General features: G+C 53.1%; 9 protein-coding genes across 9 annotated transcripts; 3 read left to right on the top strand and 6 right to left on the bottom strand.

Moving 5' to 3' along the window:
* Window positions 1-623: 623 nt before the first annotated feature.
* Window positions 624-2,312, bottom strand: PFLUO_LOCUS3429 (uncharacterized protein; the record flags this gene model as incomplete). Its single annotated transcript, XM_073780675.1, has 4 exons — window positions 624-953; window positions 1,008-1,606; window positions 1,657-1,770; window positions 1,823-2,312. The coding sequence occupies 4 exons, from the start codon at window positions 2,310-2,312 to the stop codon at window positions 624-626; spliced, it is 1,533 nt and encodes a 510-aa protein (XP_073637506.1).
* Window positions 2,313-4,081: 1,769 nt separating this feature from the next.
* On the top strand, window positions 4,082-7,320 carry PFLUO_LOCUS3428 (3'-5' RNA exonuclease complex component; the record flags this gene model as incomplete). Its single annotated transcript, XM_073780674.1, has 3 exons — window positions 4,082-4,279; window positions 4,332-4,633; window positions 4,683-7,320. 3 exons carry the CDS (start codon window positions 4,082-4,084, stop codon window positions 7,318-7,320), a joined length of 3,138 nt encoding a protein of 1,045 aa, XP_073637505.1.
* Window positions 7,321-7,584: 264 nt separating this feature from the next.
* On the bottom strand, window positions 7,585-9,712 carry PFLUO_LOCUS3427 (uncharacterized protein; the record flags this gene model as incomplete). The annotated part of the gene is made up of 5 exons (XM_073780673.1): window positions 7,585-7,625; window positions 7,721-7,947; window positions 8,030-8,949; window positions 9,004-9,302; window positions 9,379-9,712. 5 exons carry the CDS (start codon window positions 9,710-9,712, stop codon window positions 7,585-7,587), a joined length of 1,821 nt encoding a protein of 606 aa, XP_073637504.1.
* A 205-nt stretch (window positions 9,713-9,917) lies between these two features.
* Window positions 9,918-10,413, top strand: PFLUO_LOCUS3426 (BolA domain UV induced protein Uvi31; the record flags this gene model as incomplete). Its single annotated transcript, XM_073780672.1, has 3 exons — window positions 9,918-10,007; window positions 10,069-10,175; window positions 10,245-10,413. 3 exons carry the CDS (start codon window positions 9,918-9,920, stop codon window positions 10,411-10,413), a joined length of 366 nt encoding a protein of 121 aa, XP_073637503.1.
* A 604-nt stretch (window positions 10,414-11,017) lies between these two features.
* PFLUO_LOCUS3425 (secretory vesicle fusion) lies at window positions 11,018-12,286 on the bottom strand (the record flags this gene model as incomplete). Its single annotated transcript, XM_073780671.1, has 5 exons — window positions 11,018-11,032; window positions 11,104-11,430; window positions 11,488-11,957; window positions 12,035-12,230; window positions 12,281-12,286. 5 exons carry the CDS (start codon window positions 12,284-12,286, stop codon window positions 11,018-11,020), a joined length of 1,014 nt encoding a protein of 337 aa, XP_073637502.1.
* A 723-nt stretch (window positions 12,287-13,009) lies between these two features.
* PFLUO_LOCUS3424 (peptide transporter ptr2) lies at window positions 13,010-14,828 on the bottom strand (the record flags this gene model as incomplete). The annotated part of the gene is made up of 2 exons (XM_073780670.1): window positions 13,010-14,726; window positions 14,791-14,828. 2 exons carry the CDS (start codon window positions 14,826-14,828, stop codon window positions 13,010-13,012), a joined length of 1,755 nt encoding a protein of 584 aa, XP_073637501.1.
* A 1,955-nt stretch (window positions 14,829-16,783) lies between these two features.
* PFLUO_LOCUS3423 (uncharacterized protein) lies at window positions 16,784-17,545 on the bottom strand (the record flags this gene model as incomplete). Its single annotated transcript, XM_073780669.1, has 1 exon — window positions 16,784-17,545. The coding sequence occupies one exon, from the start codon at window positions 17,543-17,545 to the stop codon at window positions 16,784-16,786; it is 762 nt and encodes a 253-aa protein (XP_073637500.1).
* A 334-nt stretch (window positions 17,546-17,879) lies between these two features.
* Window positions 17,880-19,427, bottom strand: PFLUO_LOCUS3422 (uncharacterized protein; the record flags this gene model as incomplete). The annotated part of the gene is made up of 1 exon (XM_073780668.1): window positions 17,880-19,427. The coding sequence occupies one exon, from the start codon at window positions 19,425-19,427 to the stop codon at window positions 17,880-17,882; it is 1,548 nt and encodes a 515-aa protein (XP_073637499.1).
* Window positions 19,428-22,850: 3,423 nt separating this feature from the next.
* PFLUO_LOCUS3421 (uncharacterized protein) lies at window positions 22,851-23,579 on the top strand (the record flags this gene model as incomplete). The annotated part of the gene is made up of 1 exon (XM_073780665.1): window positions 22,851-23,579. One exon carries the CDS (start codon window positions 22,851-22,853, stop codon window positions 23,577-23,579), a length of 729 nt encoding a protein of 242 aa, XP_073637498.1.
* Between the last annotated feature and the right edge of the window lie 67 nt (window positions 23,580-23,646).

Genomic DNA, 23,646 nt, shown 5'->3' with positions numbered 1-23,646 from the left:
TATTCCTGTCAGAGGATGTCTAAAAAGCAGCCGCCACACAGGAACAAATGGGATCATGTCTAGTCACTCTCTCAAACAAAAAATAATAATATATAAATAAATAAACAAGCTCCAAATCAGGCACCATGCAGACCCCAAGCTCCAAAGCTCCCTAGCTCGTTGTTGGGTCTTGATCGCGCAGATCCACCGGGCGCTTGGGGGAGAAACTTAATCGGTTCCGAGCGATTCTGAGCCACCCGCTGGTTTGGCGCCTACAATTCTGACGCAGGCGGCTGCTTAACTACCCCTGGCTCTCCTTGTAACTAAATCTGCAGCGTAGATCGTGTTTCAGCCCCGGTCTAGTCCCCAGTCCTTTGTTTATTGTCAGCCGGGTCCAGTCCCGGTGTTTCGGGATTTATTCTTTGTGTCTGTGAGTCCAATAATAATAGAAATCGACGATCCTTTGTCGGTTTTAAATATATCTTCACGGCGACGCGCCACGATAGGTCAATTAGTACAAAAGGATTTTTGGAAATGAAAGGCCTGATGGCAAAGGACTTGGCTCTTGACATTAATTCATTTGAATCACCATCAATTATAAATATCGGATTATAGACTATTAATAAGATAGAAACATCCCATTCTTACTGGGCAGGCAATCTCCATCCACCACTGGTCCGGGTCTGGAAGAATCCATCCGGGTCATAGCGTAGTCGCGTCTCCAGCGCAAACTGGTGCGATTCTGGCTTGATGCGACCCCAGTAATCCTCGCGGAAGTAGGCGTCATTCATGAACAGAGGCCGGTACACATCTGGCAGCGCGCCCTTGTCGATGTTCTTCTGTATGATGTTGTTCATTCCCCCATAGAGGTTCTGGTTGGCTTGGTCGATTGTGTCGTCGTCGAGGGAGAGCGCGTACGAGAAGTCCAGCTCTATGAAAATGTAGTTCGTGTCCGTTGGGACGTCGAGGAGGTCCTGTGATTGCTTTGTTAATGGTGTTTCACGTCAGCAAGGAACGGATGATCTTACGCCGCCCTTTGCCTTGGCCGCTCGACTGAATGATTTCGGGACGGGCTGGAAGGCAATCGATCCCAAAACGCCCGTCACGTCCAGCACGGACTCGGTGACCTGGAACCAGTGGTCATAGTACTCCTGCAACACACTAGAGTTATCCGGCACTGGCGTCGTCTCCGTGGCGATGGTGTAGCGTTGTCCACTGTGCCGCATGTCAGTCGCGCCCTTGGGAATGATGTTAGGAACGTACTGCAGAATAAAGAAATCATTGTTCTTCAGCAAGTCGTAGTAGCTATCCCACGTCTTCGCAGTGGAGGTATGGTCAATGGCCGAGAACTCGTCAAAGACTCCCGCCGGGGGTTCAGGTCCGTCGTAGAAGAGGAACAAGATCCACAGGTCGAGGACAGCGCCATGCTCGCTGGTCAGGATAATGGCTCCCTTGTCATCCGGGTAGTCGGCCACAAAGTTGCGCACCGCAGCCAGGATCTGTGGCGTCTTGTCGGCTGTGAAGATGTAGTTGCCGCCCCACACCTTACCCACGGGGTGCGTTTGCACCGTGTACGCGGTCACCACGCCGAAGTTGTTGCCGCCTCCCTTCAAAGCAGCGAAGAGATCTATAAAGGGTTAGTGTCTTGCACAGAAAGCTGTGCACGAAGCTCCTTACCGTCGTTCTTGTCTTTGTTCGCATTCACGATAGTGCCGTTGGCCAGGACCACTTCGAAGTTGATCACGTTGTTGGCGGCCCAGCCGTACTGGGTGCTCAAGAAGCTCATTCCACCTGCTCTTCGTTAGATGGAATAAACTACCAACACCGTAGGAAAACAACATACATCCAAGCATATATCCTCCGACACCCACGCCCCCAAGCCGGCCTCCAACAACAGCCTGGCCAGTTCCATCCAGGCCTGCCTGGGCTTCCTCCCACGAAAGACCAGGTCCAATAACAGCAGTATTGTCCCCCTTATAATCCACCTGGTTCAGGTTCTTGGTAGAAATCAGCAGGCCGTTCTCGATACTGGCCCACCCATTGTTCGGGTTGTGGCCGCCGGACTTGACGGCAAACAGGGTCTCGACTTTGTGTAGCTCCGTGATGATCTGCGACATCTCCGCAGCACTGGAGGGAGCGGCAATGCATGTCGGCCGAAGAGCACTGCATGCAGCGGACCAGTACTGGGTCAGGTCGTAGTTGTAGGTCAGCGACAATGGGTACTCGACTTCGATGTTGGCCTGTTGAAGTGTCGAGCAGATGTCTGCCATTGCTGTCGGGGCAAGAGCTGCCAGGGACAGTGCCAGAGCGCGCCATCCGCGAATGGGAGTCATGTTGTACGGAGCGCGCAGCTACTCGCAATTGTATATGTATACAAGGAAGGAAGAAGGTAAAAAAGGCCCGGCGTGGAATTAAAAGCGGCTCGACACTCGCTCGTGAAAAAGAGCGCGAGTAGTTGGTCTATATAGCCAAGCCCATGAACAACGCCGGAGCCAAGTAGGGGGTAATCCTGCGAGGCCGTGGGGTCACCCCCCCTTGTGGTAGTGAATAGTGGATCCTAAATGTCAGCGAAGGAGAAAATGTTCCGCAAAGTGGGCATAACACGCCTACTAGTTATCGGTCTGAGGGCAGGATCAATTGACGCAACGCCCCGTCTAGGTGTGGTACTTGGAGCTCTTTTCCGCAGGATACCGGCGAACCGAATGCATTGAAAATGCGGAGGGATGAGCAAAAGTCATCCATCGGCTGTTCTTCAAGCCAGACACGTGGATTGGCCTCGGGATCTTTGGTTCCGCTATCAGATCAGGAAGTGAGTCCGTGGCCAGCGCTGCCGTTGCATAACCGAGCGTGCTAACATGCCGATCCGGCCACATCCTATTGCCCTAATCAGGATCAGGTACACGGTTTATGTGATAGGAGAATAAGCCTAGCCCTGTGATCGGCAGTCCAGCCTAGGGAATAGACTTGTTAGCAATAGGGGGAATGGCATGCAGCTACAAGTATAAAGGGATTCGGAGCAGACCGGCGACGAGTTAGCCCCGATCAATTCTCTCCTTTGTTGCTCAATAGAACTCCTCTTGACCAAAACATGTCGCATCACGACGGTTAACAGAGCGGAGCGATGCCTGGTTGCGGCGTTTGATCGACAATGCAGCCCCAGGATTGGAATTAACCAGGGTGACTGGTGGAACGTGCGGGGGATAATTTGAAGGGTCCCCTAAAGCTAAAGGGCTTTCAAGATGGTGTCTGTATGGGTTTGCTGTCGTTGGGCACCGCCCTCAGAGCTCGGGCCATAGCTCGCTTAGACAATAGGGGGAATGATAATCGGCGCCTCGGGGGTTTCCTGGCAGGCCGCTATCCGGAGGATCGGCGTGCGCATCACGCTATCGAACGGCCGGGAAGATGCATCGCATGGGATGGACATCACATGAAATCAAGCCCTTTCCCGCGAGCCGAGATGGATCCTGCCGAGGATGGGAATACGAAGCATACGTTGTGGAAAGAACCCTACGAATATTCTTCAGTTGAAGAGTTTTATTCCCCGCGGACCAGGGTCATGGTTCCCACGGATAATCCGAGCTGTGGAGCTGTTGATCCTAACGGCATAAGTTAGCGATTTCAGACAAATAGTAGATTGCAATGCATTTTAGTCCGGAGTTGCAAGGATTATGGACTGTCAAATCCGCCAAGGCACACTTCCATGGACCAGGGGTATGTACCAAGCATTTCTTGCCTCAAATCCCCGGACGCAGATGGGCGCAACTGGTCGGCTCGAATGGGTTCGTCCCGGGATAAATAGTGTGGCCTTGGCACTGACAGGGGTTGTTGTGAGGGTCGGGTCTGCATTGGTCAGCTAGTTAGAGTAACTACAATGTGCCTGTCAATTGCTATTACGAGAGTAAAGAAGGCCAAAAGGGGGTTTCTTGAAAGAGAATTGCAATTGATATCGGGTTATGCTTTGTGTTTACAGTTCTGTTGACACTTTTCAAACACGCTGTCACATGACCAGTCTACCGCCCAGGGCGGTCAGGGCCTGTTCGGGCAGAATGTGCATTTTCTGGCGACGCGAAATGGCATCAACTCGTTCTTCATCACCGTCACGATGCTACTCAGGGCAGCATCGTTGCGACAGCTAGCTGATGTGAACCGGCTATGTCTCCGCTGTGCCCTGAGACAGAGGAATGCTTCAATCCCGCCTTTTAAGGCCATTCGCCTTCCCAAAGTTGCTGGGAATCTGCGCTCGTTGTCCACAGTTACCGACCAGCCTGAAGCAGTCTCGGAAGAACCAGTTCATGTCAAAGTATGTGAAACAAAATTAATTGTCCAGCGTTGCTTCAAGCTGACCGTGCCAGTCTCCCGGGCCGGACCCATCGCTCTCCAGCATCTCCGCCGAAGACATTCGCCTGAAAGCCGAGTTCGAAGAAAGCCGAGACATCCGAGGCTACCTGCAAAAATGGCAGCAGATAAATGCGAATATGCTCGACCCTGTGAGAGATCCACACTCCACAGATCCGTGGGTTGGCACAATGCTCAATGGCAGAGGAGCCTCCGATGAACCATGGGGGAACAACTTGACCGAGAACCATGATCTGGACCCCTCGGAGTACTCAGACAGCTATTATCTCGAACCGGGGGACCTGGCTGTTCGTCTCTCGTGAGTTTTGAAGCTTCTGTCATTCATAGCCTCTGCTAATCCGGTCAAGTGCCACCGGTGTGTTCACTTATTCCATCTATATGCAGTCGGTCCACAAGCAGAGCCAATTCTACACAGATCGCGGTAATTGGCGCCTCTCTTCCTTTAGAGACTTGGATTTTGTGGTCAAGCGATTCGCGCCTCCGGAGTTGCTTCGGCCCCTTCTGCCTTATTTCCCAGACCGCGAAGCCCTGGCGAATCCGGTGGTCCAGTCTGTTCCCGAGGGCGGAGTACCGAGACCTCTCGGAGCGCCTCTCCTGAAGATGATGACCGATTTTGGGGGTCGAATCCTCGATTTCTATCGGGATAACGCCAAGGTTTTGGATAACCTGTCTGATTACCTGGCTGATGACGAAGAATTTCGTCGCCTGTCGCTCGAAGAACTGGCCAGCGAGGTCCTTGGTCTGCATAAATCAGAGCTAGACAGTACGAAGTTACTTGCAATTCATCAAGCCGTGCGACGTTACCCGTTTATCATTGAAAGAGACTCGGCTTCCTTGTTCAATCCCATGTACCTGATTCAACCGAAGCGAATCGCGGATGTGATTACAAAAGTCACTACGTGGGTCCACGAGCACCAGGAGTACGGCATGGAACTCATCATGGGTAAAACTCCCGTTGGCTTGAAACGCCATCCTATGCAACAGTTTATCGAGAAGGCGCGACGCATGATCCGACTCAGCCGCAAAGTCCGATCCTCCACAGTCATGTTCAGCGTGGGCCCTTCATCTCAGAAATTCTTTCCTGGCCAAGATGGGAAGCCGGCAGTCTACCGTGAGGTTCTCACGGAAACTTTTAACAAAAGCGACCAGATCATCATCCAGTTTCTGCAGCTGCACGCCATCCCGGCGGCTTCGATGGCTTCTGGGACTCTGAAATCGACGGGTTCGCACATCATGCGCTCCACAGGAATGTACAATCAGCTCGGCTTGAGTGAGGATTCGACCCGTCTTTTTTTGCAGGAGCTGGGCGTGGTTTCTCCCTGGGAGAATCTGAGTATCTTGGATCAAAACGTCTTGCTTCCTGGACACGGGATGTCGGAGAAAGCAGAGGCCAAATGGCAAGAGATGGTAGAGACAGCCAGCAAAATGACTCTGAAAGACCGCATGCACGATCTGAGAACAGACTGGGGAGATCTGCCTGTCTACTGTGTCGACGACGCAGCAACAAAGGAAATCGACGATGGCGTGTCTCTGGAGCGAATTCCCGGATCTGACGACACCTTCTGGGTACGCGTGCACGTCGCAAATCCCACGGCGTTCATGCATCCCAACGATCCGATCATGCAGTACGCCGCCGAGCGACTCACCAGCACCTACACCCCGGAACGCACGTATCCCATGCTTCCTCTATCCTTGTCTCAAGATCACTTTAGCTTGGCGGCTGGTCGGCCTACCCTGACGATCAGCGCCAAGATGAATCTCCAGGGAGAAATCCTCGACACGGAGATCAGGAATGGCACTGTTCGAAACATCGTCTCTTTGACACACGACACCCTGCGCAACTTCCTCAATCCTGATACCAATGAATCTCCCGAGTACCTCACTCTAGGCGGCGAGTATGTCACTCCGCCGCCCGCAGCAGGGAAAGTCCTCACCGAGGTCCTCTCCCCCGAAGATAAAGAAACATTCACCATCCTCCGCCAACTCATGCTCGCCTTCCGCGTGCACCGCGAGAAGTCCGGCGCCATGGAAATCTTCCCACATCTGAACTCTTCCGTCTCCGTGCAAGCGGGCAACATGCCCATGCAGCCCTACAAAATGCATGTCGACCAAGGCCGCTACTGGCTCGGCGACCCGATCATCCGTCTACGGTTCCGGCCCAACGCCGATCCCCTCGAAATCACCGACCGTTCCAAGGATGACCTCATCTCGCTGCTCATGAATCTCGCCGGCCACGTCGCGGCCACCTTCTGCGCCACCCGCAACATCCCCGCTATCTACGACGGCACCCGCTACGACCCGGAGTACCTGCCGCTGACGCGCGAGAACGTCGCCGAGCTCACAGGCCAGAATTACTATCGCTTCGCCATGCCGCAGGCCATCTCGTCCACCACTCCCCTCCATCACCAAACACTCGGTCTAAACCCCTACCTCAAGAGCACGAGTCCCCTGCGCCGGTTCTCAGACGTTCTCGCGCACTTTCAGATCGAGCGAGCACTGCGCTTCGAACACGACCACGGCCGCCAGTTCGACGCTACTGACCCCGAACATGAACACGAAGAGACCAACGACCCATCCTCTCGCCTCCTCTCCAAATCCTCTCTAACTAACCACCTCGCCGCCTCCCGACTGATCAACACCCGCCTCAGAAACATAATGAAATTCTCTGACCAACACTGGGCCTGCATGCTCCTCTTCCGCGCATTCTACTTCGGCGAGTGCGCCCTCCCCGAGTCCTTCACCTGCCAGCTACGCCTCCGGCGCCGCAGACCCCCGAGCGAGGGAACCGTGTATGCAGGCCTGATTGCTAATCTGGGTCTTCGGTGCTCGGTCACCATTCCGGAGGACTGTCCCGGGCGTGAAAGCATAGGTGTCTTTTCTGTTGTTGATGCTAAGATTACCTCTGTTGATATGGCGAAGTTGGATGTGAAGATGGAGGCGACGAGGTTTGTCAGGGTGTTTGAGAGGAAGGGCGAGTGGGCGTGATGTCATCTATCTCTTATATTCTGGAGTAGATATTGTACTATATTATATCCCTGTATAAAACAGAAAGAACAGACTCTTCACAAGATTTGCTTTACCTGGTGTACGAATCAACCGGTGTAGATTTTGGAATTAGATTTTTGGTTTGATACATATCATACACTCCATCCAGAGCAGAGATTCTAGCTCGATATCACCCAACGCCCTCTCTCTAATATTCTAATCTTCTATGTTATTCCTTTTAGTATCCCGAAATTAAACCACACCTCAAACACCAAAAACATCTTTCACCAGCGCTTTCTTATTAACTGTGATCCCGAAGCATTAGCACGTTTCCACCGTAGTCAAGCCCTTCAGCGTGAGAGCAATCAAACTGACAAAAAAGACAGAATAATAAACTCACCTTTCCCCATCGCATTCCTCGGAATAGAGTTCAAAACCTTCATCTCCTGCGGCACCTTATAAGCTGCCAATCGATCACGCAGGGCGCGCCGCATATCCATCGCGCCCCAGGGCTTGCCATTTCGGCCGGCTGTTTGCGCGGACGGGTGCAGGACGACGATGGCGGCGACTTTTTGACCCCACTGTTCAGAGGGAAGGGCTATTACTGCTGTTTCGCTGATTTGGGGACTGAGTAGGGGGTGATTTGTTAGGACTGTCATGAATAAAACATGACAAAAGAGATGGGGATGGGGGAAGGGGAAGAACATACAGAGAAAGCAACTCCCGCTCCACCTCCAACGCGCTGACTTTCTCACCTCCCGTCTTGATAATGTCGACGCTCTTCCGGCCGCGGATGAAATACATAGGTCCTTTTGCCCAGGATCCACTGCGTCCAGCACCGGCGCCCTCAACGGTATGTCTCGTCGCCACATCGCCAGTTTTGAACCACCGCGTTCCGCCATCGTCGCCCGCAACGAAGGCCTCTTGCGTCGCTTTCTCATTCGCCCAGTACTTGCTGAACAGCGAAGCCCCGCGCAGCTGTATCTCTCCCTCGCGCTCGCGACCGTCCGGAGCGAGTTCTTCGCCTGGTTGGATGACCTGCTCCGTTTCCGTGTCGACGAGACGGACCTCCACGCCTGGAAGGGGCCAACCCACGCTGCCGTCGACGCGGTCTGCGACGTCGAGCCCGCAGCTGAGCGCCATTCCTACTTCGGTCATACCGAATCGCTCGAGGAGGACGTTGCCATTGCTCAGGGTTGTCCAGGCTGTTTTGGTGGGTGTTGGGAGTGCGGCAGAGCCGGATATGTTGAGTCGGAGATTCTCCGGGGCAATACCTTTCTTCGCTGCTTGCTGCGTATCTGGTGTTAAGTGGGGGAATGCGTTCATGAGCCGGTTGTAGACTGTCGGCACGGCTGTTATGAATGTAATTGGGTGCTTTTGCTTTCCGCTGGAGTTCTCAGGTGGTAGGAATGGTGCAGCGAGTCGCGACCACACTTGTTCGGCGTTGAACGGGTACATGAACTCGACGCACGAGCCGGCCATGAGGGGCGCCACCAGCGCATTTATCGTCCCGTGGATATGATGCAGTGGCAGGAGATGAAGCAGTCTGTCTTGCGGGGAGTACTTCCATGCCTCAAGAAGCGACGACGCCTGCGCAGCTAGAGCGGATTCTGGAATCAACACGCCTTTCTGTCTATGTATCAGCGCAGTTCTTCCTCCAAATATGTCAGACAGCAAACATACCGGTCGAGCCGTAGTGCCCGAAGTATAAAGCATCATCCCGCTAGATGAAGGCTTTTCCGCACTCTCAAGCTTAACCGACTCGCCCGCGGCGCCTTTCTGGATCTTGCTCCGGATATCAAACACGGGTTTCCGGTCCAGACCCGCACGGAGAATCTCCCTCGCTTTGTCGGCATACTTCTCCGTAGAAAGCAGTACTTTGGCCTGCGAGTTGTCGAGGATATACTGCAGCTCCCCCATAGGAAAAGAGGGAGCCAAGGGAAGCGCAATGGCGTCGTTGGCAAGGATAGCCAGCAGCGTCACTAGAAGCAACAAACCATCAGCACGGCCCCTTGTTAAAATGGTCCATTGCAGTTAAAAAGAAAAGAGACACAGTACCCACGTAATCGTAGCTATTCTCCGCGAGAAAAGCAACACGCTCGCCCGTCAATTGACCGTGACCACCTTCGTTCCCAACTTTCCGCTCCAGCTCGTTCCGCGCGCGCACCACGTCGGCGATCAGGCTGCCGTACGTAAACGAACGGGACGACGTGCTGTGGATAACAGCCAGACTGGACGGGTCATGGCTCTGGAGGGCGCGGAAGAGGGGCAGATTGGGGAGCGTTGAGAGGAGTCGGTGTCGGAGTTGGGCAGGTCGTCTACTAATTATCGGATTGGGGCGGATGCGCAAGGTAGAATAGCGCGCCAGCGCGGAGAGACTGCGGCTGGACATGGTGGTGAAGGAATCAGGGTGTCATAATTAATTGACTGTTGTCGAGTGTCGAGTGTCGAGTGTCGAGAAGAATAAACCGAGCAGAAAGTTGATGTCATGAGGGACGGTCCAACCTCCGCGGAAACCAAACTTTCTTCTTCCCTCCCTCACCACACACACACACTCTCTCTCTCTCTCTCTCTTCCTCTCTCTTCCTCCCACTCCAATGCTCCGCACCCCAGGCCTCTCGCGTCTATTCTCCATCTCTACGAGAATGGCTTCCGCCACACCCTTGGAGGATGTCATGCGCGACAAGGTATTCCTCTCCTCACCTTCTCCGCAACTAACCTTCCCGTCACTGACCGTACCTTATTTAGCTCGCGCACGCCTTCACGCCCTCAACACTAATCATCCGCAACGACTCGCACAAGCACGCGCACCATGCCCCGATGCAGGGGTCTACGTCGAAGGAGACGCATTTCCAGTTCGTCCTTCTCTTCTCATCCTCGTCTGAAATCCGGAAGACTAATCGGTTGTTGGATTAACTACACAGCGTCACCATCACCTCCGAATCCTTCCGCTCGAAGCCGCAGCCTGCGCGGCATCGGATGGTCTACACGTTGTTCAAGGAGGAGATGAGTCGCGAGAATGGACTTCACGCGCTGCAGCTTAAGACAAGGACGCCGGAGGAGGAGCAACGGGATCAGGAGAAGAACTCATAGTCTTTCAAGATGACATTATACCCAACAATAATACCCGAAAATGGCAACATATTTATCAGACAAGTTACAGGGCGAAAACAAAAGATCTTGCAGAAGGGAATGGATTATTAGGCGGATTACATAGATTCTAGCGCCAAGCATCATCGAGTCGGGGTTGCTGCGGCGGCGGCAGCGGTGGCGGCGGCGGCGGCGACAGAAAGAAAAAGACAGACAGAACACAAACACTCTAGTATATACATGCCATGCGCCACGGCATCACGGCTACCTCGGGGGGGTTGGACCGCCCATTCGTATCCTAAGATGGTAAAAGCAGCGAAATCATCCAAGGCAACACTTTCATCATGATGAGCACGGAGCAGCTGTACACGAGACAGACACACGTAGAAGACAGAACAAAAAAGAGGAGCAGAAGGAAATGATAATGACAGAGACAAGACAAATAAGAACGGCTTTTGCAGCAAGCGCGCACAGGCAAGGCAAAATGCGACGGTGGATGGTGGTGGTGGTATCTGGATAGGAAAGGAGAGCGAGGGTTCGGAGACATAGGAAAGGGATTGATTGAGTCGAGTCGGATAACCACCCAAAAGTCGTGCAGGAAAAGAAATTAATTTTTCTCGACCTAAACACGTTATAGTCAGCAATCTAGTCCAGAGATTATACAGCAGACATACTCTGCTCCATTTAACTGACCTCTTTCACCACAACCACAATCACAACAATGACGATGATAATGATGATGATAGTCAGCAGAGCATACCACTTCCACCGCCGGGCGTTGCGGACGCTTGTGATGGCACTGTCGAGCTTGGTATTGGCCTGCTCGACGTTGCCGTGTGTCTCCTGCGCGCTCTGGTTGATCTGCTCGACCTGCGGTTCTTGCTGGTGCACCAGCTCGGCCACCTCCTGGTACAGCCGGCTGAGCTCGATCATGTCCTGCTCGATCTTACGGATGGCCGCCGAGCGCTGCAGAGTGGCGGCTTTGGCATCCTGCGCTTGGCGCGAGCGGGCTCCGGAAATCTATCACGGACAATCAGCAACAATCGCTAGCTTAGCCATTGAAGAGACAAAACTTACAGCGAAGCTCTGCTCCTGACCCATCAACACATTCTCCACCCCCTGCTGCAGCTCCTCAGGGGTTGCGTCTGGGTTGGCAATCTCATACCGCCGACGGACCTGCTCACGCAGCCTCTTTTGGAAGTCCGACTGCGAGCGCTGATACTGCTCGATCTCCTTGCGCAGGTTCCGGCTCACATTCTCAACTTGGCCCTGAACGCGCGGGTCGCCGGACCCGGGAGTCTCCTTGATGCGCTTGAACTGGTCGCGGAGGTAGCGCAGGGCGGTGTTCATCTCGTCCTCAACGTAGTCGAGCGTCTGGCGCGCGGCTTGGTCTTCCTTGCCGGTGCTCGAGTCCAGGAGGGCGTTCTGGGCGGCGCCGAGCTGGTTCTGGCGCTTGGCGCTCAGCTCTGTCACGCCGTCGTTGATTTCTTTGCATTTGTTCAGGATTCCGGTTGGGCCGTTGGAGGGTTGGTTGATGTTGGCCATTTCTGTTTTGGGGAAGCCGCGCGGTTAGTAGGCCGCCAGAACAAAAAAAAAAAAAATTAGGGTGATAGGCAGGACGTACCATATCCGCCGCCGGCTCCCTGCCCCATGGCTCCGGTCTGGCCGTAACCACCGCCATATCCGTAGCTCTGCTGCTGGGGCTGCTGTTGGGCGTATGGGTTCTGCTGCTGTTGGGCATAGGGGTTCTGCTGCTGGGGCTGCTGGCCGCCATACGGGTTGTACTGGCCGTAGCCACCTTGGTCGCCGAGGTTCTGGTACTGTCAATTTGATGAGCAAAACGACCTGGAGAGAAAGCAGAGCTGCTTACACTCATGATGGCTGATCGAGGGATCCGAGAATGTAATTGGGAGAGGGGGGGAGGGAGGGGGTGAGAAAGGAGCGAGAACAAGGGGTGGGAGGATGAAGAAGAATAAGAAGGGAGACTCAGGGTGAGACAGGCAGACGGGGCTGGGCTAGACTGTGGCGGAGGCAGAAAGGCAAGCGGTAAACACTGCCCACCTATTACGAACTACTGCAGTAGGTGTATAGTTTCCGGTCCATAAACAATGATTATTAGGATTTTGATCCCTATTTACTACTATTATTGGCCTACAGTGCTTTCGACTCTCTATTTACTATGAAACGTGTTGTTCTGTACCTGCGGCTTTCGGCCCTCCTTGCCTGTGGGGCCTGCAGTGGCTAGTGCGGCGATCGGGCGGTTGAGGTACTGGATACTTCTAACACAGTGGAGACCACACACTCTGTAAAGTACCCAGTACCCCCGCCAAGTCTGCACGTCATGATTAACACTCAGCGATACCTTGCTGCCTACATACAGTATGTCGGTCTCGCGTGTGCGGGAAAAACATGCATGCCTAAAGACCATGTACTGCACTATGTATGTACTACGCTATGATGGAGGCTTTGCATCTGAATCATTCATTTAATTACATTCACAAATATGTAGATAAGGGGGTTGTCTTTCGATATACACAAGTCCAGAAGGGCATGTCATGTCGTACATACATCCATCCCCTGCACAGCAGGATTAAGACATTTAGTTCTTCGACTCGCGGCGCTCCTCCTCGCGCGGCGCCTCCGGCATATAGTCGTCGGCGTCGAGGGCATTCATATCATCTTCCTGGGCATTGAGGTGACGGAAGAGAGCGTAGAACACGACACCGACCAGGAACGAAGCGCAGGCGACGCCGACAAACATCCAGAGAATCGCCGGGTCGTAGGCGGCGGGAGTCAGTGCCTCGGCAATGGCAGATCCGAACGCGTTGGTGAGCAGGTACATCGACTGCACGAACGACTTCATTGACGGGGGCGCCTTGGTGTATGCGTACTCCAGACCCGACACCGAGGCGAAAATCTCCGAGATACCGATGAGTACGTATGCAGGAGTCTGGATGGCAATGTGCACGTTGTTGCCCTGGGCCACGCCGTCCACCATCGCAGCCGGACACGCCATCGGGTGTTCGTAGCACGGACCGGCCGCGTAGATCAGGTGCTGCACAATGGCCGCGTAGACCATCGCCAGCGACGCAACCACGAAGCCCAGCGAGATCCGAGTGATGGGGCGGAAGGGGATCTTCATGCGGCGCATCAGCGGGTACACGAGCGTCTCGAGCAGCGGGATGAAGACAATGATGGAGATGGGATCAAAGTTCTGCATCAGGTCGTTCGGGATGCCATGTCCTTTCATCTGGCCGGCCTGCGTGACGAAGTTGCTCGAGAACTGTCCGTACACCACCCAGTAGATCGGGTAGAAAGCAAACACCCGGCAGGCCACTAGCGCACGCTTCACCTCGTCAATGAAGTGGTCGTCCCACGGCACAACGGTGGCCGACTCGCCGCGGTGTTCGGCCTGCCAGCTGGGCTTGGGGGCATCCATGTTGCGATTCTTGATCATGATCCACAGGGACCGGAAGGCGTCCGTGATGATCGAGCCCTGCGGCGGGCGCACCACGTAGAACTTGCGACCCAGCAGGAGCACCGTGGTTCCGACGATGAACATGCACAGACACAGCAGGAAGGCGGACCAGAAGCCGATGTACATCTCCATGTACGGGGTGGCCAGCAGGGACAGCGAACCAATGTTGATGCACCCGTAAAAGATCATGTAGATGCGCTGGATGGTCAGGGCCGGGTCGATGATGACGCGCTCGCCCTTCTTGGTGGTCGACAGCGCCATCTTCTTCCGCTTGTACTGGTCGGCGATCAGAGGAGCCACGTTACTCTTGATACCGCCCGTGCCCAGACCAATAATCAAAATCGCCACGATGAACCCGCCCAGACCGGCTCCGTTGGCCAGAGCGCCGGGGATGGAGGTGCAGACCAGGATGAGCAGACCAGTCATGTAGACGCCGCAGAACAGCACGATCGTCTTGTACTTGCCCAAGTACTGATCGGCGATGATGGCACCAATGATGGGGGTCACATAGCACCAAAACTGGAAGAACGTGGTCAATCCCGTCGCGCCCTGGTGGCCCATGCCTAGCGCTCCAGTGCCTTCGGAGCCGTCCAAGGGACGCTCGACGTAGTTCTGGAACAGACCCTGCATGCCGTAGTAGGTGAAACGCTCGCTCAACTCGACGATGGCCACCAGCCAGGCCGAGAGGGGCAGGTTCTCGGCGATGTGGCGCAGGGACTTCTTCTCGATCTCGGTAGGCTCCCCGCCATCCGGAGTGTCGGCCATGGCCTTCTCGTCGGCGTCCATGGCGGACTTTTCGTTTACAAAAACCTCGGTAACGGGGGTCTCATTCTGCTGCCTGAGGGTGGAAAAGGTTAGTTCGGGTTCTACGGAAGTACTGTAGTACGACACCAAGAACATACCCGGTAGTAGGCTCAACCTCGCGCTCCGGAGTCGACATGGCTGCAAGTAGGACTCTTTTTCTCTGCCAAAAGGACCACGGCGAAGGGACACTCGGAGGGAGAAAAGGAAATAGACGGGGACCCCGAACTATTTACCTTCTGTTCCGTTTCCATTACCCAACTTCCCAAGACTGCATGGTGGGGATTTTTTTCGGGGTCTCCCATATCGGCGCATGCGCCGGCAGGGCCAAGACCAGAAGAAACAGAGCTAGTGGGCGAGATAGCAGAGGGATCCATTGTTCGCAGCCGCACGACCACGGAAAGGATCGGCGGAGACTTCTTGGCTCTTTGCCGCCGGACAAATAAGCGTGCCACGATGGAATGTAACCCCAGAACAGCACGAGAGCACGAAAACAAAGCCTTCCATGTATGTATCCAACAGGGTCGATCAAACAGCAGCACGGCTGGGTGAGCACGGTGAATGGCCACGAGGCGATTCAGGGTCCTGTCGAATAATCGCTGCCAGAAGACTGACCCCTGAACTATGGAACTGCTGGTTCCGGTGTTGGTCCTTGTCTTGGCGGCCGATAACCCGGTGAGCTGAAAATTCGCCGCTGTCATGTAGGCGAACCGAGCCACGTTGGTTTTTTTTTTTTTTTTTGGGCCCTTGCCAACAACCGCTGGCGCATTCCGGAGCCCCCGTCTCCGGACTCCGTCGCGATATCGAACCCGCGCATTCTTGGTGTGTCTCACGCCGCTTCCGGTCCGGTCGCGAAAAGCATGGTGGTCACGGGCGCATCCTTGGCAAGCCAGGCGGTCCTGGCCTCCTGCTAAGCAATCTCCGAGTGCTGTCACTACGCGTGCAACCTCGGGCTTCTCCGGCGGGAAGGAGGGGGTGGAGGAGGGAGGAGCTGATAGACTCGATCGGTCGAATCATCATGGTTGGGGTCTCAGGATCGTCTCATCGGCATCGTCCAGATGCTACCCCGGAGTCCGATCCTTTGGTCTCGTGCATAAGGCCGAGGCGACCGTGGCCGGCCAGTGAGAGCGAACTGCCAAGGTGCATTGGTGCTCATCTGGGGTAACGATGTGGTAATTATCATCTCGTAAGAGGCCGACGGGTTGCGGTGGAGTCGGGTCTTTGCCAAGCCAGTAGTCATGATAAGGGTTTCTGGCTGTCTGGGGTATTATCAATCATAATGAGGGTGTCAATAGGTGTCAGAGAAAAGTCAAGAAGTGAAGAATGTGAAGAAGTGAAGTAAAGCAGAGCCGAGCGTCAGCCTGGGATCAGCGCCAATAAGTAGTGAGGGCCCCCTGGTTATCGCTCCGACTTCGGTTGGGTTAGCCGAAGTATCCTCCGCTAGTCTGCTGGAAGGGCGTGAGATCCAAGCCCTGGCAATGGGGTCATTCTGGGTCTGACACTGGGCAATCCGACACCGGCCTCAACTCCAACACGAGGACCTGGGGAGCAGAGAAAAAAAAGATGGGCAGGCCAAGCATTTTAAGCTGCATTGCCGGTGGTGCTTGGCCCGATGATCTTTTGGTCTCGTCGGGCCAGTACGTTCGCCATACTACCTTGGACGTTGGTCCATCACACGCTGGCTGTTGAGGATCCAATGAGAAATGGCCCGTTCTGCTGTCGGACCTCGTTCGGGGACGAATGATGAGGACGCGATAGGCTCGACGGTGGACACTCCAGGAACGAGTGTTCTTTCCCGACGCGATCGTCATTAATCATTGTTAGAGGTGACGGTGGTGGTCATTATACAGCAGTACTCAAAAATAGATTCCTCTTAGATCGGAACGGCCGTAGACATACTATGATCCATTGTTGCTAGAGGGTCTGTGCGATCTCCTGCTTGACAAGTCTCGACCTTTTGTAGACGAGATTGTTATCTTCGAGAATTCATTCCATGCATAGGTTACGACTCCTAATATCCGGGCCCTCGTTTTCACGGGCTGATCCGAACAAGAAAAATTATCTCGGTAGCGAGCTTATCAATCCTTCCTCCTGTCAGAGCTTGGCCTCAAACTCATTCACGATCTCCTGAAATGCAGCGGCTACCTCATGGGGCCGCGAAAGGAAGGGACTATGGCCGGAACCCTCGAGAGTGCGAATTACCCATTTCTCCTGGCCACCTGCGCCCGCCACCATGCCGTCCTGCTGGGCGATTGGAAGGACGACATCAGCCGTGCACTTAATATAGCCTAATCTCCCAGTATAAGAGTCGTCCTGCCAGGCTTGAGGCGGCACAATGCCCGTGTTGGCGGCCATGCTCTGCGGGCGAAGCTGCGGGACTGCCCAGTCGGTTCGGTCTGCAGGCGCATCTGGAGGGAAAAACAAGCTGCGCGGATCATTGGCGAGGAAGAGGCCTTCACTCGGCACGTCCCACGTCACGTAGGGCAGGCCGCCAATGTCGCGAATGGCCGCGCCTTGGTCCATGCCTCCAGGGAAGATATAGGCACAGAGAGCGACCATCCCTAGGACGCCTTTGTCGGCCAGCCCTTTGATGGCAGCACTCGCAATCGGTCCTCCGTAGGAATGCGCGAGAACAACGACACGCTTACCCATAGAGATCTGCGCTTCCACAACGGATCGTACGTGGGCCGCGTCGTCGAACTGCGTTATGCCGGCTACCCCACTAACGCATGGCAGGTCTACAGCCTCCACGACATAGCCGAGAGCCTCGAGCGTGGGGATTTGGAATCTCCAGCACCACGAGCCATGCCATGCGCCATGCACGAGAACGATAGTCGGTTTGGTAGTTGATGACATGGAAAGCAGTATTGCTAAACAGACAGAACGATTTGTTGGAAGAAAACGTGTGCCAAGTTGAACAGTAGCGGAATATATACTGCATAGACAGCAGTAAGACCAGCTTTATCACTGTGCACGCTTTCCCTCCTTTTTGGCCCCGCTGCCAAGACACTAACCCGGGAGTATGGGTGTGTCACGTTGAGCAAGTCTCGTAATGTCCAAGTTAACGTAAATAATAGACAGTGCTGGTTCACAAATCTGTTGACAGAATAAAAAGAATATCGAAAATGATAATACAATTTGTTTTCCCGTACACACAGACACGAAACTCCAAGACAGAAGTAGCGAGATTCTACATAACCTGGTTTGAAGTGAAACACATGAATGAAATCCGCCCCGATGCATGTCCTAGAGCAAGCGTCATATTTCTAACGGCCGAACAAGTAGGCCGATAGTCATGAGGGAGCCACAGGGTTTTCTTGCTGTCAAGGGCTACCCACTGAAAATCTTGCACAGAGACCTCGACCGTGTCCAAACGAGGAGCAAGGTTACGAGGGGCACAGTTAGACAGGATATTGAAGGATCCAAGATTGGTCTTTAGACATGAACCATCATCCGAGAAATCAAGGGTTTTGATCAGTCCTCCAACCTTGATTATCCGTTGAGTCGTGCCATTGATAGCGTCCCAGAGTCGGATTGTTCCGGAGTCGGATGTCCTATCATCGGAGCTCGAGGCGAGTAATCCGCTGTCGAAGGAGAATGCCACCAACAAAACCGAGCTAAAATGGCCCTTCAGAGTCCGCTTCAAAGTTCCCGTCGTGGTATCCCAAAGCTGAACGGTCCCATCAAAGGAGCCAGACGCGAGCAGGCAACCGCATGGTGAGAACGCGACACACTGAACTGAAGACAAATGACCTTCGAGGGTCTTCTTCAAGGTGCCCGTCACGATATCCCAGAGCTTAACTGTCTGATCATAGGAGCTCGACGCTAGCAGCCAACCCGATGGCGAGAATGCTACCGACAGAACCGAATCCGAATGACTCGTAAAAGTCTTCTCTAGGCTACCTGTCGTGGTGTTCCAGAGCCTGACCGTCTTATCGTGAGAACCAGATGCCACCAGCCGACCATTGGGTGAGAACTGCAGTGAGAGAATCTGACCTGAGTGACCCTCGACAGTCTGTGGCATGACATCTACTGCAGTGTCCCAGAATCGAATTGTGTAATCTAAGGCAGTGGCTAATAACCGGCCGTCGAGAGAGAATGCCAGTGAAAAGACCGAACCCAGATGACCCTGGAGGGTCTGCGTGAGAGTGCCCGTCGTGGTGTCCCATAGTTCGACTGTCCCCCCGAGGGTGCCAGCGGCAATAAGACGACCACCCGGTGAGAAGGCCACCGAGATAATGAAATCCGAATCGCCCTGGAGATTCAGTTTCAGGACACCCGTCTCGGTGTCCCAACAGAGTATGACTTTGTCATCATTAGAGCCGGATGCCAGTAGTCGGCCATCGGACGAGAATGCCACGCATAGAACTGAAGATAAATGCCCCTTCAGAGTCCGCTTTATGGCGCCTGTCGTAATATCCCAGAGTCGAACTTTTCCATCACTAGAGCCGCACGCTAGTAGCTGGCAGTCAGGCGAGAATACCATGGGCCCTTTCACATCGCGATCATCCACTAGAATCTGCTGCGAGACGTCTGTTGCAGTATCTAACAGCCGCGCTGTTATATAACCATCACCAGACATGAACAGCCGGCCGTCAGAAGAAAGTGCTACCGAGTGAATCGAGCCCGGATGGCTCTCAATAATCTGCTGTAGATCACCTGTCAAGGCGTCCCAGCGCCGAACCGTCATGTCACTCGAGCCGGTCACTAGCACCCTCCCGTCGGCTGAGAATGCCATTGATAGAACAGAGTCTAAATGACCATCAAGAATGCAATCTAGGTCACCTGTCGTGGCATCCCAAAGTCGGACTGTCTTGTCAGAAGAGGCAGACGCTAGTACCCGGCCGTCTGGCGAAAAGGTCACTAAGAGAATCGAGCCTGAATGAGGCTCGAGAGTCTGTAGTTCTGCGCTCCATTTTTCCTCAACTCGTGGTAACTGAGATATCCAAGTAGGAAGATTTCCTTTGAATTTGGTACGGATTATTGACGTTTGGGGGGCAAATATTAGTCCTGCGCAATAAATTTGAAGAGGTGCCTCGTTGGCTATCTGGCGATTCTTAACAATAAAGCGCTTGGCATCTTGAAGAAAATCAGATATTGCGCAAGGTTGATCGCCCTATATTCATTATTACGGATCTTAAATACCTATTCACGGGACTTACTGGTAAAGACTTCTGGAGAAGATTTAGCATCTCTGCTACTTCCGATACAAAACCTAATAGGCTCATTACTTCCACCCAGTGCAGATAATGCTCCTGGAGAAATTGAAGAGCGTCATGTATTATATCACTCGAATTCGCGCATTGCGCTAGATGGAATGCCCAGTATCGACAGGAATACTGTAACTCCGGAGGAAGGCATTTGTCCTTAGTCTGAGGATCAATGTCTGTACGTCGGGTTCCATCGCTCTGTAAGCCACATATATTCTTCCGAAGACTTTGGCATATATAGAGGCATCTAGTCGCCAAAGTATAATGCATTTTTGACTCATGTATCCAGAATAGAGTTTTGCTGCAGGTTTGCGGATCAAGTAGGAAATCCCGAAATGAAACGTGAAAGAGGTGTACTGGTAGTGAAGCATCCTTTGGTACCCTTAGAACTGAGTGTAATGGGTTTAGTCTGAGTTTAATTAGCCTCTCGGGGAGGCCTAGAAGTCTTGAAAGTGAGATAACCGAGAGTGGGCTCTTTAGTGTCACGATTGCACCAACAACTTGATGAAATTCCTGAACCAGATTCGCTTTTTGCGTTTCTGTTTGTCTTTTAAGAAGCCGATCAAGCACTGGAAGATACGTGCTCTCTAGTTTAGACTCATCATTTTGATGTGCGAGAATCTCAGGAAGACTGTCGAGTGGGTCCCAATCAGGGTCCTCAAATATGCGGCATATCGTAGCAGCGAAGAGAAACAACGGAACAGACATTTCTGCCAGCTTTTGGATTGTTATGGCTCCAGGCCAGTCCATAGGTAGGGGAGGTTCTCGCTCTTCCTTGATCTCCGGAATTCGGTGATGTAGGAATAATAACAAATCACGTTCAACAAGCTCCTTGGGGATTTCATGGACAACCAAGTCTTTATAATCATGCTTGATAGGCTTTTTCAATTTGCGACGAATCGGTAATTCAGGCCTGCTAGTCAATAGAACCTTAAGGCGCAAAGCCTCTGAATCTTTTAGCTGTGGTAGCAACTGGAGTACAAGTTGAACATCATTGTCCACCTCACATTCGTCTAGTGCGTCAATCACTATGACCATATTTGGGACTGGGAGAGCATATGAATCCAAACCTAGAAGTGGCTGTAGGAGTAATTTGTCAAACTGTTCCCCCATTCCTTTACCTCCAATATCAGGGTTGTTTTGGATCGCTTCGCGGACACTAGGGGTCAGTTGGGGAATGCTCTTCGTTAACTGTCTTGTAATCGTCGGAAAAAGTTTCCTCGCACTCCCTCTGTCTCCCTCGCCCCTCTTGAAGAAGAAGCTTGCCCCTAGTCTCTTCTCTTTTTTGAAGCGTTTGGCCACAGTGCGAGAGATTGTCGATTTCCCTGTCCCGGCCATCCCATTCAACCAGAGGATACACCTTCCGTGCGGTGACACAGCCCATTCTGCAATCTCGTCGAGAAGCTCAGTTCTGGTGCCTAGAAGGCATTCGTCCTCATGCTGATTCTCGTAAGAGTCCAACTCGGCCCCATTCACTGTCTGTAGTTTATCCAAAGGGTCTATATCTGGTCAATCAAGTCCCGTCGGCTTTGGCACTTTCACAATCTACCTTCATGAAGATTGAATTGAACATTGACTGTGCCTTCATTGATCCCTAGTTGCATTCCAGAATTGTGATCCTGAAAATACATTGTGAGTGGCGCTGTCATAATGATAAAACATTTAGGTTAGAATAGGTTAGGAACTCAGGAGGAGCATTGCGGGCGGGGTATGCATCGCTCAAGTGTCAGCGTGTCAGCCCCGAACCGTCGTCATGTGATACTTCATTCGCATTTGGCGATGAAGATGGGGAAGATGAGACAGTGTATTACAGATTGGATCAGTTTGAGCAATACTAGCTACAATCTCATGTTCACGTCACGATATTCAACAACATTTGGACATGTACATTAGAATACTTTATACCGGCCCTCACCAGCGAGAGCGGTGAGGGCCCTCCACAGTCTAACCATCTTTCAGTCTAATTATATTGTACCGTTTGCATGGGATTCACATGCAGTGAGGGATCGGGTACGAGCCGAGAAACAATGCCTGAGTGGCTGTGGGGGCATCTGCTTTTGAGTATGGCAGTAGTAGAGCCGCACGACTCAACGACCGGCCAGATATATACATCCAACGCACCAGTAAATTCAATATCACCATCACTGACAAAAGAACTATCCCAATTGTTCACTTGGTTTACAGTAACTCACTCTTCAACCCCTCTCCATCCTCCATATCATGCTCGTGGCTGGCAACGGACTTTACATGGAGTTATGGAGTTAACTACGGAGTAACCTTATTTCAATCCCCTACATCACCACCACCAACCACCCTCTCACGAAACAGCTCACCACTCTTACCAATCAACCCAAACCATAATGCCAGATCCCTCAAGTTCAATATCAATCCAAAAACCCAGAAAACGGCGTTTCCACACAAAATCCCGTCAAGGATGCGGAAACTGCAAACTGCGCCGCGTGAAAGTAAGCATTAGCAACCCGCTCTCAATCCTCAGCTGGACCAATCCCCTCCACCCTCCCCTCCCCACTAACGATAGAATCCAGTGCGATGAAACACGTCCTCAATGCCAAAAATGCCGCTTGTTCGGCGTCTGGTGCAATTATGTCGCTCCCAATCGGTCGACCTCGCTGGCTCTTGAGATCGAGCCACTGGTGCCTGTGAGCTCCGACGGCGTGCGAGACCTGCAGCTGGATCGTCACGATGTGCGCCGGCTGGCGGGGTTTCAGCAGCGGCAGACGGTTTTGACGATTGTTAATGTGTTTCAGGAGGATGTGTTGCGGCTTGCTCTTGTTGTATGCACTACCTCCATCGACCCCTCCCCACCCTGTCTCTATGGCATGCTGGTTATCCAATATCCGCAGATAGCTATGTCTGGATGTATTGTATGGGCGTTGGTTTTACTTACACTCTAACTATAGAATCCCTACCTAATGCACACAGTGCTAGCCATGTCCGCCATGCACGACCGATACCTCCACAACCGATATCCAGGAGCCCCTTCCATTTTCGAGATCTACCACTCAGCGCAAAGCGCCTCGCTCCTAAACCGAAAACTCTCAGAGCCCATCACCCCCCAGGACCGCGATCCGCTCTGGATGGCAGTCACCTTTCTGGGAATCATCACCTTCTCCTCGCTGAATACGAGCCACCCTTCGCACGCGTGGCCGTTGCGCGCTGCTGATCCCTCCGATCTGCAGTGGGTGCGTATGGCCGAGACGAAGATGGCCGTTATGCGCCTTGCGGAGCCGAGACGGGGGGATAGTTTGTTTCGGGCAATGGCGGAAGAGTATTCCACAATGTTTGATCTTGTTTCTTCTTCGGCTGGTGCGATACCGTCCTCGCTGGAGAGCGTGTGTTTGTTGAATGCGACTTCGTCAAAGGAGAATAATCCTTACTTTACTGCTGTGCGCACCCTTGTTCCGCTTCTTGGAAGGAGGACGAAAGCTACGCGGAGTATGGTGTTGGCGTTTTCGAGTCAGATGGAGCCTGTGTTTAAGATGTTGCTTAGACAGAAGGATCCTGTTGCGCTGCTGTTGTTGGCGATGTGGTATGACAAGGCCGCTCAGATTATCTGGTGGGTTCGGCATCGCGCGAACGTGGAGTGTCGTGCGATTTGTTTGTATCTGCAGCGGGAGCATGGGAAAGATCGGGAGATTCTGGATCTGCTGCCTCTATAATCATAATGTACAGATGATTCTTGGATTTGGGATAGGACATATGTTTCGTGAATTGCGTGTGGGAAGG

The sequence above is a fragment of the Penicillium psychrofluorescens genome (assembly GCF_964197705.1).
Source record: "Penicillium psychrofluorescens genome assembly, chromosome: 2".
NCBI classification, from domain to species: domain Eukaryota; kingdom Fungi; phylum Ascomycota; class Eurotiomycetes; order Eurotiales; family Aspergillaceae; genus Penicillium; species Penicillium psychrofluorescens.
Note: the sequence above shows the minus strand (reverse complement) of the source record. Positions and strands in the feature narration are given on the sequence as shown.